The 10301-nt window shown below is 45.6% G+C and overlaps 1 protein-coding gene across 7 annotated transcripts in view; it reads left to right on the top strand.

Moving 5' to 3' along the window:
- The window catches only part of LOC111950127 (active breakpoint cluster region-related protein), a 237659-nt gene that overhangs the window by 106505 nt on the left and 120853 nt on the right, over positions 1–10301 (top strand). For 6 of the 7 annotated variants that reach the window (XM_023967508.2, XM_070434431.1, XM_070434432.1 and 3 more), the window contains 2 exons: positions 7245–7343; positions 8819–9004. In XM_023967508.2, the coding sequence (XP_023823276.2) occupies positions 7245–7343; positions 8819–9004 (285 nt within the window). The remainder of the gene's footprint in view (positions 1–7244; positions 7344–8818; positions 9005–10301) is intronic. The other variant, XM_023967509.2, reaches the window with a different exon arrangement.

Raw genomic sequence — 10301 nt, 5'->3', positions numbered from 1 at the left:
CACGCAACCCTGTCACACACACACTACCCTGTCACTACATCACACAACCCTGTCACACACACAACCCTGTCACACACACACAACCCTGTCACCACACACACACAACCCTGTCAGCACCACACACCACGAACCCTGTCACACAGGGTGGGTGAGGTAGCCTAGTGGTTAGAAGCGTTGGACTAGTAACCGAAAAGGTTGCAAGACCGAATCCTCCCGAGCTGACAAGGTAAAAAATCGTCGTTCCTAATCATGCCCACTGAAACAAGGCAGGAAATCCACGCGGTGTGAGTGTGTGTGTGTGTGTCTGTGTGACAGGGTTGCGTGTGTGTGTGTGTTGGCCAGAGAGCTCCTATTGACACCTCAACGTGATGGCTGGTGACATGCTCTCTGAACCAGATTTACTCTCTGCCTGTCAAGTTCTATTTATCTCTGGAGAGAGGAGAGAGCTGGAGAGACGAGAGGAGAAATGGAACGAGGGAAAAGGAGAACGAGCGAGAGGAAGTTAATGCTGTCAGAATGAAACGGTGACGTCCGTCATGCTGACTGTGGTRTGTGTGTGTTCCTACAGGTTGAGGTGGACTGACTAAGACATCCTCAGCTGCTTTAGCTATAGCGACTGAGTCACAGCTTTAAGACCTGGCTGGGAACACAATACAACACTGACATAAGTAGCCCTCTGTAGTTGAGGAGGAGATGACCCCCATGGAGAGGTTTTCATTTCCCCCCTGTCTTCCCTCAACCAGCTGTGACATGTTTACCTGTAATGTGGCAAACTCTCCATTACACCAATACTTCACGCTGGGCCTGGGAATTACGTAAGTCTACTGACTGTGTCTCTGTCTGTGTGTCACATCGCAGTGCCTGTCAGCCTGCAGTGGCTCAGTCACATCTGATGTCTGTCTGCACAATAAAAGCCCTAATTAATAGCCAACCTGTCAAACGGCCTCAGCGTTGTGAACCGGTGTAAATCCTGCTGTTATCACACTATTACTGTATGTCCTGGCTGTATCTGTTTCATTACATCCATTTAGTAAAGCATGGCCAGCTGAAACACCTGTTTCTTTCAGCAGTGTGTTGGGCAACCTGTTGTAATGTCAGCCAGGGTTAATACAGGAACTCCTTCATGGTCAAGGGGGTTTTGTTCTGCTTTATTTATCCAGGTTAGTCTCATTGAGATAATCTGTTACAACGGAGACCTGGTAGGACCTGGTCTCCGAGAGACAGACTGTAAAGTCTCAGGTCCTGCTGCCTGACAAGTACTGATGGTTGTCTATTTTATGTTGGATGGCCTCTACTAGCCAGTAAGACATCCTGCCCTTGACAGTGGAAGTGGAACCTCATGTCCCGTCACTGTGATGCCATTGGTTTTGGAAAGTGGGATCTGTGAGGTCATTGGGGTTAATATGGAGAGTGTACAGTGTGCACTCCTTAACTCTCCTTCCTGCCCTCGTCTTATCGGGCTCTGCTCTGCCTGCTGACATCATGGGAAGGATCTGCTCCTGTTAATAATTAATCCATCTCCCGCTTTGTCTGCCCTTTGGTATCCTCCAGACAGCCACTTCCACTCATTCTATATATATATATATATATATATATATATATATATACATACATACATACATACATACATACATACATACATACATACATACATACATATACACACACACACACACGCACACGCACACGCACACAGAGACAGAGTTCTGCCTCACATTCTCAGTAGAAAGCCTCTGCAACAGTTGTCAGATGGTATCAAAGGTTATGATTTCCATATAGCCAATCATTTGTTTGTCTGTTTGCTCTTATACAGGCTGTTACACCTGTTTTATAGCAGCTATATGTCAACCATGGTGAGTGTGGAAGCACTATAAGACACATATGGGACACCTTATCAAAGAGGGAGGATTMTTTTGCGTGTTATCCTAGTTTGTGTGCTTGGTCGTGCAGTTCACCCTTGAGTCCTATAGGTAATGGTGAGAGAGAGTTCACCAGGCTCCTCAGAGGAGGGAGCTCTTCCAACTCAATTGAAATGTATTGCCACCAGGGCCCACYGGTGTAACTGCTTGCTGCTGACTGTACAGTGAACTGCATGGTTCTAGCGGGTTTACTAATGTGTTTGTTCTTGTAGCTATGCTGACTGACGTGACAATGATGTAGGCTGTGTGTAGTGGTTAGCGGTCATGATATGAAGGTTTGGCTTGGAATTTTTTTTTTTTGCCTGGTCACAGACAGCTGATGTGTTGTGCACTGAAGTCCACAAACAAAGGGGAAAAGGTGAGAGGAGGACAGCGCGTAGATAGATGCGAGAAATAATTATATAGTCAGCGAGCTGTTTGTATGTGGCTGCTATGAAAGTGATCTGTGTTTACGTGTGATCAGGGGTGTATTCATTGTGCCGATTCTGTTGAGAAAAAAAATTATCAAAATGTTTCTAAAAAAGGAAGCAAACGGAACGAAACGGGGACAAACATACCTGAATTTGTCCAATAGAAACTCTCGTTTGCAACTGTTGGACCAATGATTACACCCTAGATCAGCTAGATGCAGGCAAGAGTGTGCAAGGCATTATTGAATACGTAATCTACTGTCTGTCACCTTGACTACTCAAATTTGACCTACGTTGTAAACTTGTAACCTTTCATTCATAGGCTAGGTTGAAGCAACCTCATGATGGGTACAGGGAACATTTGAGTATCATGTGGTAGCCTGAACCCATCGCTGTTACATTGAGCTGGGTGATTTCTAATATGCATGACAGTCATCCAATATTCTGTAATAGAAATAAGGCCATGTTGAGAAAGAGATGTCTCATCCTCTCATGTTGAACGGCGCCGACCTCCACTGCAGTACACTATAATAGTACATTCTACTACTGGACCCTGTWGGAGCGTTTCATCTACAGATGTTAGGAGAACACAGTCCGTTGTTTTCATAAGGCTTAATGTGAATACATTACAGTAATATCAATGGGAGAGCTCAACAGCCTCTACAATTGGTTAACAGGATATCAGTTTTCTGGGAGGGACTTCCCCAAGACTGGAGTAATACAACAACTGTACCTTTTTATGTAATCATGTTTCCCAAAGGGAAATTAACCCTTGACTTGTCTTTCCAGACATTATTGGTATTACAATAAACAGAGTATTTTATTAATAAAAGCTATCTGACTGAGTGTTCTCCTCTTCTCCTTTCACACAAACTAGTATTCATACCAAAACTACATGAGCTCATTCAACCCTGAGAACAACATGAGTGGGAAAGAACTGGCTTATAGGCTAACATTTGTAATATTKGTTTGCATTGTCAGAACTGAGCCCTTTGAAAACACAAAAGCAGCTGTCTAAGGCTGTAACTGACATTGTGCTCTCTGGGTGGGTGTGGTTTTRAAAGGCTCYCCTGGTCTGTGTTTTAAGGAGGACAACAGACAGGGTGAGCTCCCCTGGTCTGTGTTTTAAGGAGGACAACAGACAGGGTGAGCTCCCCTGGTCCTACTTTAAGAAGGCGTGTCTCATCCTGCCCAGCTCCTTGTCCACACACACACACTCCCTCTCATTCTCTCTTTCAACCTCCTCCCTCACTGTCTTTCAGGGCCAAAACAAACACCTCCACTTGGACTCGACTACCCTATGCCTGCCAGTGCCCATGACTCATTGTGGCGAGGGCACAAGAAAAATGGCCTCTCTTGTAGAGGTCGACCGTTTAATCGGAATGGCCGATTTAATTAGGGCTGATTTCAAGTTTTCATAATAATCGGAAATCGGTATTTTTGGACACCCTTTAAACATTTTTTTTTTTTTACACCTTTTATTTAACTAGGCAAGTCATTAAGAACACATTCTTATTTTCAATGACGGCCTAGGAACAGTAGGTTAACTGCGTTGTTCAGGGGCATAACGACAGATTTTTACCTTGTCAGCTCGGGGATTCAATATTGCAACCTTACAGTTAACTAGTCCAACGCTCTAACCACCTGCCTCACGAGGAGCCCGCCTGTTACGCGAATGCAGTTAGAAGCCAAGGTAAGTTGCTAGCTAGCATTAAACTTATCTTATAAAAAACAATCAATCAATCATAATCACTAGTTAACTACACATGGTTGATGATATTACTAGGTTATCTAGCGTGTCCTGCGTTGCATACAATTGATGCGGTGCGAATTCGCGAAAAAGGACTGTCGTTGCTCCAACGTGTACCTAACCATAAACATCAATGCCTTTCTTAAAATCAATACACAGAAGTATATATTTTTAAACCTGCATATTTAGCTAAAAGAAATCCAGGTTAGCAGGCAATATTAACCAGGTGAAATTGTGTCACTTCTCTTACGTCATTTGCACAGAGTGCAGGGGGTATATGCAACGTTTGGGCACCTGGGCTCGTTGGTTGCAACTAATTTGGCCAGATTTTACGGTAACCCCCCCGACAACACCCCCCACCCACAACCACCACCCCACCAACACCGTCTCCCCCAACCACCCACACCCCAAAACACAAAAAAACACGCAAAAATATTGCCTCCCTTGCGGTTGTGCCTGTCACCGGCCTCTTTCGCCTCTGGCATGGCCCGTTGCTCCCCTATGGCCCGGTCGTCTTCCCTGCAGCTCCCCGTTTTCGTTTTCCGCGCTGCTGTTTCCGGCTTCTCCCCTCCTTCCCCTTCTTGCGGGCCGGGGGCCGCCTTTTCCCTTTCGGGCCCCTCGCTGCCCATTCCCTGTTGCTCTCCTCCTCTGCTCCTCCCCCTCTTGTCGATTTGGACTAGCCACACTCTGCAGTTTCTAAACTTGTTGTCTGTCTGTGAGCATCCCAGAACTTTGTACAGGCCCCCTGCGGCCACCTTCGCCCATTTGTTTTTTTTGTGTCCTGTCTTTTCCATTAGTTTTTTTAGAGCAACCCAGCTTTTCTGGCCCTTGCTTGCAGTTCTCACGCTTTCCAAACTGGCTGTCGTATCCTGGCTCGGTTGGGTTTTCGTTGTGTCGTGCAAGCGTGGCGCTCATCGTCCAATGGGTCCACTGCCGTCCTTTTTGAGCGCGTGCCGTTACGCCAAGTTGCGTCGTTGTTTTTCTTTTTGTCATGCCACGATCTCCCGTTTCATTGCAATCGATTCATTCAACGTTTCCATCCTAACGTTTATTCCCACAAAGTAGTTTTGCCAATGTTTGGTCCAGTTTCACATGTCGACTTTTGCTTCATTTTGTGTGAGCAGTGGCGATCGTTGGCGAGCTGTGTTTTTCCTGGCATGCACGGGTCCCAATCATTGCACATTTTGGCATTTATCGACGGCCTTATCGCCCAACAGGCTTTGTGCATCTTTCATGGGCTCTTGGCGATGCCCACAGTTTGTCCGAGTCAGGCATGATTTATTTTTTCTGCTTTGTTCGTGTTTGCAGTGAGGAATTGCTTCTCTCTTGTTTCTTTTGTGCTATCTCAGTATAGCTCTTATGCTTTCGCCGACCCGCTTTTTTGTTCTGCCTGTGGCTGGTCACAACGCAGTGTAGCTTTAATCTTGGTCTATTTTGTGGTGATTTATGGTTTGATTTTTATCACTGTTTTTTGATATGGCGCGCTGTTTTTCCCTGGCTTTGGCCGGTGGGACGCCACTGCCGCGAGTTATGACCTAAGGCTCGTTTTCTGTTGTTTTTGTTTTTGTCTTTGTTTGTGAGCGTCTGCCTGCGGATGGTGCACCCGCGGCTCGTAGCTTCATTCCAACAGCACTTTCGTGCGTTTTGCCAGCGTCTTCGCATGCTTCGCATTGGCTGTTTTGCCTTGCTATCCAACTCCTGATTAGGCTGGTGTAACCGATGTGTGGCTGCTGTTGCGGGGTCCGCGCTTTGCGTTTCCCTTCCTGCTCTGGCCTTGGTAGTTGTTCAACTTGCTCTGCATGGGTAACGCTGCTTCGAGGGTGGCTGTTGTCTGTGTTTCCTGGTTCGAGCCCAGGTAGGGGTGAGGAGAGGACGGAGCTTACTGTTCCCACTGTTGCCTACTGTGCTCTAGTCCTATAAGGTTTGTACAATCGTAGCGGTGTCCTTTCCTTATTCAACCTCTTCTTACCTGGGTTTGAAGACTCTGTTAAAAGGCCACCCGCTTTCATTGTTCTCATGTTCTGAGCAAGGCTTCGTTAGCTTTTTTCTTGGCACTTTGCCTTTTACTTTCTTCTCCACACCTTTTTTTTTGCATTATTTCCCAATTGAACATGTTTCATTATTATTTGAGGCTAAATTGATTTTATTGATGTATTATATTAAGTTAAAATAAGTGTTCATTCAGTATTGTTGTAATTGTCATTATTACAATAAATACATAAAAAAATCTGCTTTTTTTGGTCCTCCAATAATCGGTATCGGTATCGGCGTTGAAAAATCATAATCGGCTGACCTCTACTCTCTTGAACAAATACAAACAGTAATGCAAGCTACATACACAGTCAGACAAAACCAAGTATAGTTTTTCCCCTTAAGACTTGAGTACTTTCCATCCTCTGAAACAGACCCTCAGTGTTTGTGCACATGGCTGTGAGCTAACTGCCAATGTGTTTACTATCAGAGTTAATTAAGCAGCAGAGTTAACCATTTTCCTCCACCATGCCCTGCCATCACCGTTTTCACATACTGTATGTAGTATTATGTATGACTGACATCCATTCTTCTTCTTCTCTCTCTCTCTCTCTCTCTTCCTCTCTCTCTTCTCTCTCTCTCTTCTCTTCTCTCTCTTCCTGTTTCTCTGTCGCGCTCTCATCTCTCCTTCTGTCTCAGCTCTCTTCTCTCTGTCTCACGCTCTCTCTCTCTCTCTGTCTCACGCTCTCTCTCTCCTGTCTCTGTCTTCACGCTCTCTCTCTCTCTGTCTCTGTCTCACCTCTCTCTCTCTCTCTGTCTCTGTCTGACGCTCTCTCTCTCTCTCTTCTCCTGTCTCTGTCTGACGCTCTCTTCTTCTCTCTCTCTCTCCTGTCTCTGTCTGTAGCTCTCTCTCTCTCTCTCTCCTGTCTCTTCTCACGCTCTCTCTCTCTCTGTCTCTGTCGCTCTCTCTCTCTCTCTCTCCTGTCTCTGTTTTTGCGCTCTCTCTTCTCGTTCTCTCTTCCTGTTCTGTTGCGCTTCTCTCTCTCTCTGTCTCTGTCTCTGTTCGCGTCTCTCTCTCTCTCCTGTCTTTCCGCGCGTCTCTCTCTCCTGTTTCTGTTGCGCTCTCTCTCTCCTGTCTCTGTCGCTCGCTCTCCTGTCTCTGTTGCGCTCTCTCTCTCTCCTGTCTCTCTGCAGGGGCACATAGAGAAGGGTTTGGAGATGAAGAAACTGGTTCTGTCTGGCTTCCTGGCCAGTGAGGAGATCTACATCAACCAGCTGGAGGCTCTGCTACTGGTGACACACACGCACACACGCACTTCTTAATTGTGCTGTCTGTATGGGACAGTACAGGACAGAGTTAGCCCCTCAGGCCAGTGGCTCCAATTAGAGCCGCACCGGAGACTGGGTTTCCAAAAGCACTATGTGTTTTCAAGAAGCCCAATACTTATCTCTCGGAGTGCTATTAGTGGTTAGAGGTCAGTCACATTTAGAACAGGACAAGGCCAAACGTTTCCCRAGACAGAAAATTACAATGACTGTGCAACTGCAGCGTGATGCAACTGCAGCATGATGTCACATCCTGTCTCTCTCTGCGGGAATGTATGTTAAGTGCAGCTTTCTTACATCACATCATGAGCAACATCATGACATTAAGCACTGAACAGGGTCCAATATCCAGTTTGTCAGAATGGTTTTAAAGACCACAACCTCCCCAACCTCCAGTAGAGCCTGGTTCCTCCCAGCTGTAAACCTAATGCTTATCTTCCTGCAGTGCTAGGGTTGAGGCTGTTTGACACGTGTGTGTTTGTCCTGATAAAGTCCAGTGGGCCCGGACGGTCTGGGTCCGTTTCCTGGTTGAGAGGTGATGGTAATGAATGGTGGTTGTGTTTATCTGGTTTGGTCCTCCACCAGCTCTGCTCAGACAGACACTCTGCTGTCCGCCTCTGTCTCAATGAAAACAAAGCCATCCGGCTTCGTCCTGCCAAGGTGGTGTTACCTACCTGAACACCGCATAAGCCTGTGAATAACTCATGGTTATGTCAATGGGTCAAAACAAGTGTATTTCGGCCATAGCATCATCATTTGTGAATATGATGTACTCTAAGCTTATTCATCATTTTTGAATAGTGATGCTATTGTTATGACACTGATTTTCAACCTGGATGTGGAGATGAGTGACCTGACCTGGTGATGTGATTCTGTTTTGATTGGAGGGAAGAGATGGATGATCCCAGGCTTATCAAGTCCAGATAAGAGTTCAGAGAGCTGTGATCTCACTGTAGTACATAAAGCTCACAGACGTTTTTTACCAACGTTTTTGGATGTTTTTCCCGGTCTGTAATCGTGGTCTGTTCAGAGCGGTGTTTCCCTCCGTGCTGGAAGGAACAGCTGTCCTGTGTTCTCCAGTCTTTAGTCATGCTGCAGCGCCCTAATGTCACGAAAGGACTACACTGCTGACCACTGCCCAGGATAATGATTATTTATCTGCTGACCACTGCCCAGGATAATGATTATTTATCTGCTGACCACTGCCCAGGATAATGATTATTTATCTGCTGACCACTGCCAGGATAATCATTATTATCTGCTGACCACTGCCCAGGATAATGATTATTTATCTGCTGACCACTGCCCAGGATAATGATTATTTATCTGCTGACCACTGCCCAGGATAATGATTATTTATCTGTTGAAAGTGTCAGTGCTTGTTTACAGACATACACATTACACATATATTAACTCTCTACTGAATGTGTGTGTGTGTGCAGCCCATGCGCCCCCTGAAGGCGACAGCCACCACGTCCCAGCCGGTGCTGACCATACAGCAGGTAGAGACCATCTTCTATAAGATCCAGGACATCTTTGAGATCCACAAGGAGTTCTACGATGCCCTCCTCCCTCACATACAACAGTGGGATGAGAAGGTCGCAGTCGGACACCTCTTCAAGAAACTGGTAAGACTGGCAATCAATCAATCAAATCAACCTATCAATCCATCAACTCATTATCAAGCCCTAGATTTAGTGAATTAGGTGTGTTAGGCTGCGTGCAGACAGGCAGCCCAATTCTGTTTCTGTAATCTTTTTCCCACTCATTGTTCTTTTGACCAATCACATCAGATCTTTTCACGTTAGCTTTTTTTCAGATCTGATTGGTCAAATGACCAATTAGTGAAAAAAAGATCAGATTTGGGCTGCCTGTCTAAATGCAGCCTTAGTAGTACTGCGTTGTAATACAAACCTGCACCCCGTGAGTCCCAAGAAGGATTGAAGAACAGGAAGTTGGAGGACAACTTAGTCTAGTTCCAATAAAATCACTGTTAAAATCACTGACTATTCACCTTGTTGCAGTAAAATGAAGCCATTAGTCCCTAGTCTGCTCCTACTCTTCTCTTTTATCTCCTCTCCTTCTCTTCTCTTCTCTCCTTCTCTTTTATCTCCTCTCCTTCTCTTCTCTCCTTCTCTTTTCTCTCATCTCCTCTTCTCTCCTTCTCTTTTCTCTCTTCTCCTTTCCTCTTCTCTTCTCTTTTCTCTTCGTCTCTCCTCTTCACTTCGCTTCTCTCATTCAGGGGATGTTGTGCTCTGTTGACGATGAAGGGGATCTGGAGCTGTCCTTTTAAACCCTTTCAAACTGCTGTACCCATGCTGGTACACATGAGCGCGTTGGTGCATGATTTCAGAGGTTTGAATGTTCATGGACTGTAGAGTTTTGACTTGACTCAATTAAGGGGACTTTAAAATAGTGTGCCTCCCTCCTCCACTCTTTCCCCCCCTCTTCCTCTCCCTATGTCCCTCCTGTCTTTTCTTTCTCCCCCTCTGCTTCTCTCTCTCTGTCTGTGTGTAAGCAGACAGTGTAGTATCAGTGAGTGAGTGTTAATGGGATGTAATATCTCACATTAGGTCCAGTCTCTTTCCTGCATTACTCTGCTCATTAATCCCCAGAGTGTGGAGAGGGTGGGGCCGTTTCTTCTGATTGGGTAAGGGAAGGCTTCCGTTTAATCTGATTGGGTTAGCAGTGTTCTGTCCCTCATAAGGAAGGTCTCTAAAGGAGTTAGGGCTCCTCGTGATACAACACCACTCCGTGACAGAGCACACTGATGTGATTCACAGTTAGTACAGTGTTTCACTTACTATGGTGTTCTGTGCCTTTGTGACTGTGTAATGTTTTGTCAGAAGCAATGTTTTAATCTCTATTTTAAATTGGATAAAATAATTTGTAATGTGCATTATACTTACGTAACTGTATGAATAG

The sequence above is a fragment of the Salvelinus sp. IW2-2015 genome, linkage group LG23 (assembly GCF_002910315.2).
Source record: "Salvelinus sp. IW2-2015 linkage group LG23, ASM291031v2, whole genome shotgun sequence".
NCBI classification, from domain to species: Eukaryota; Metazoa; Chordata; class Actinopteri; order Salmoniformes; family Salmonidae; genus Salvelinus; species Salvelinus sp. IW2-2015.
Note: the sequence above shows the minus strand (reverse complement) of the source record. Positions and strands in the feature narration are given on the sequence as shown.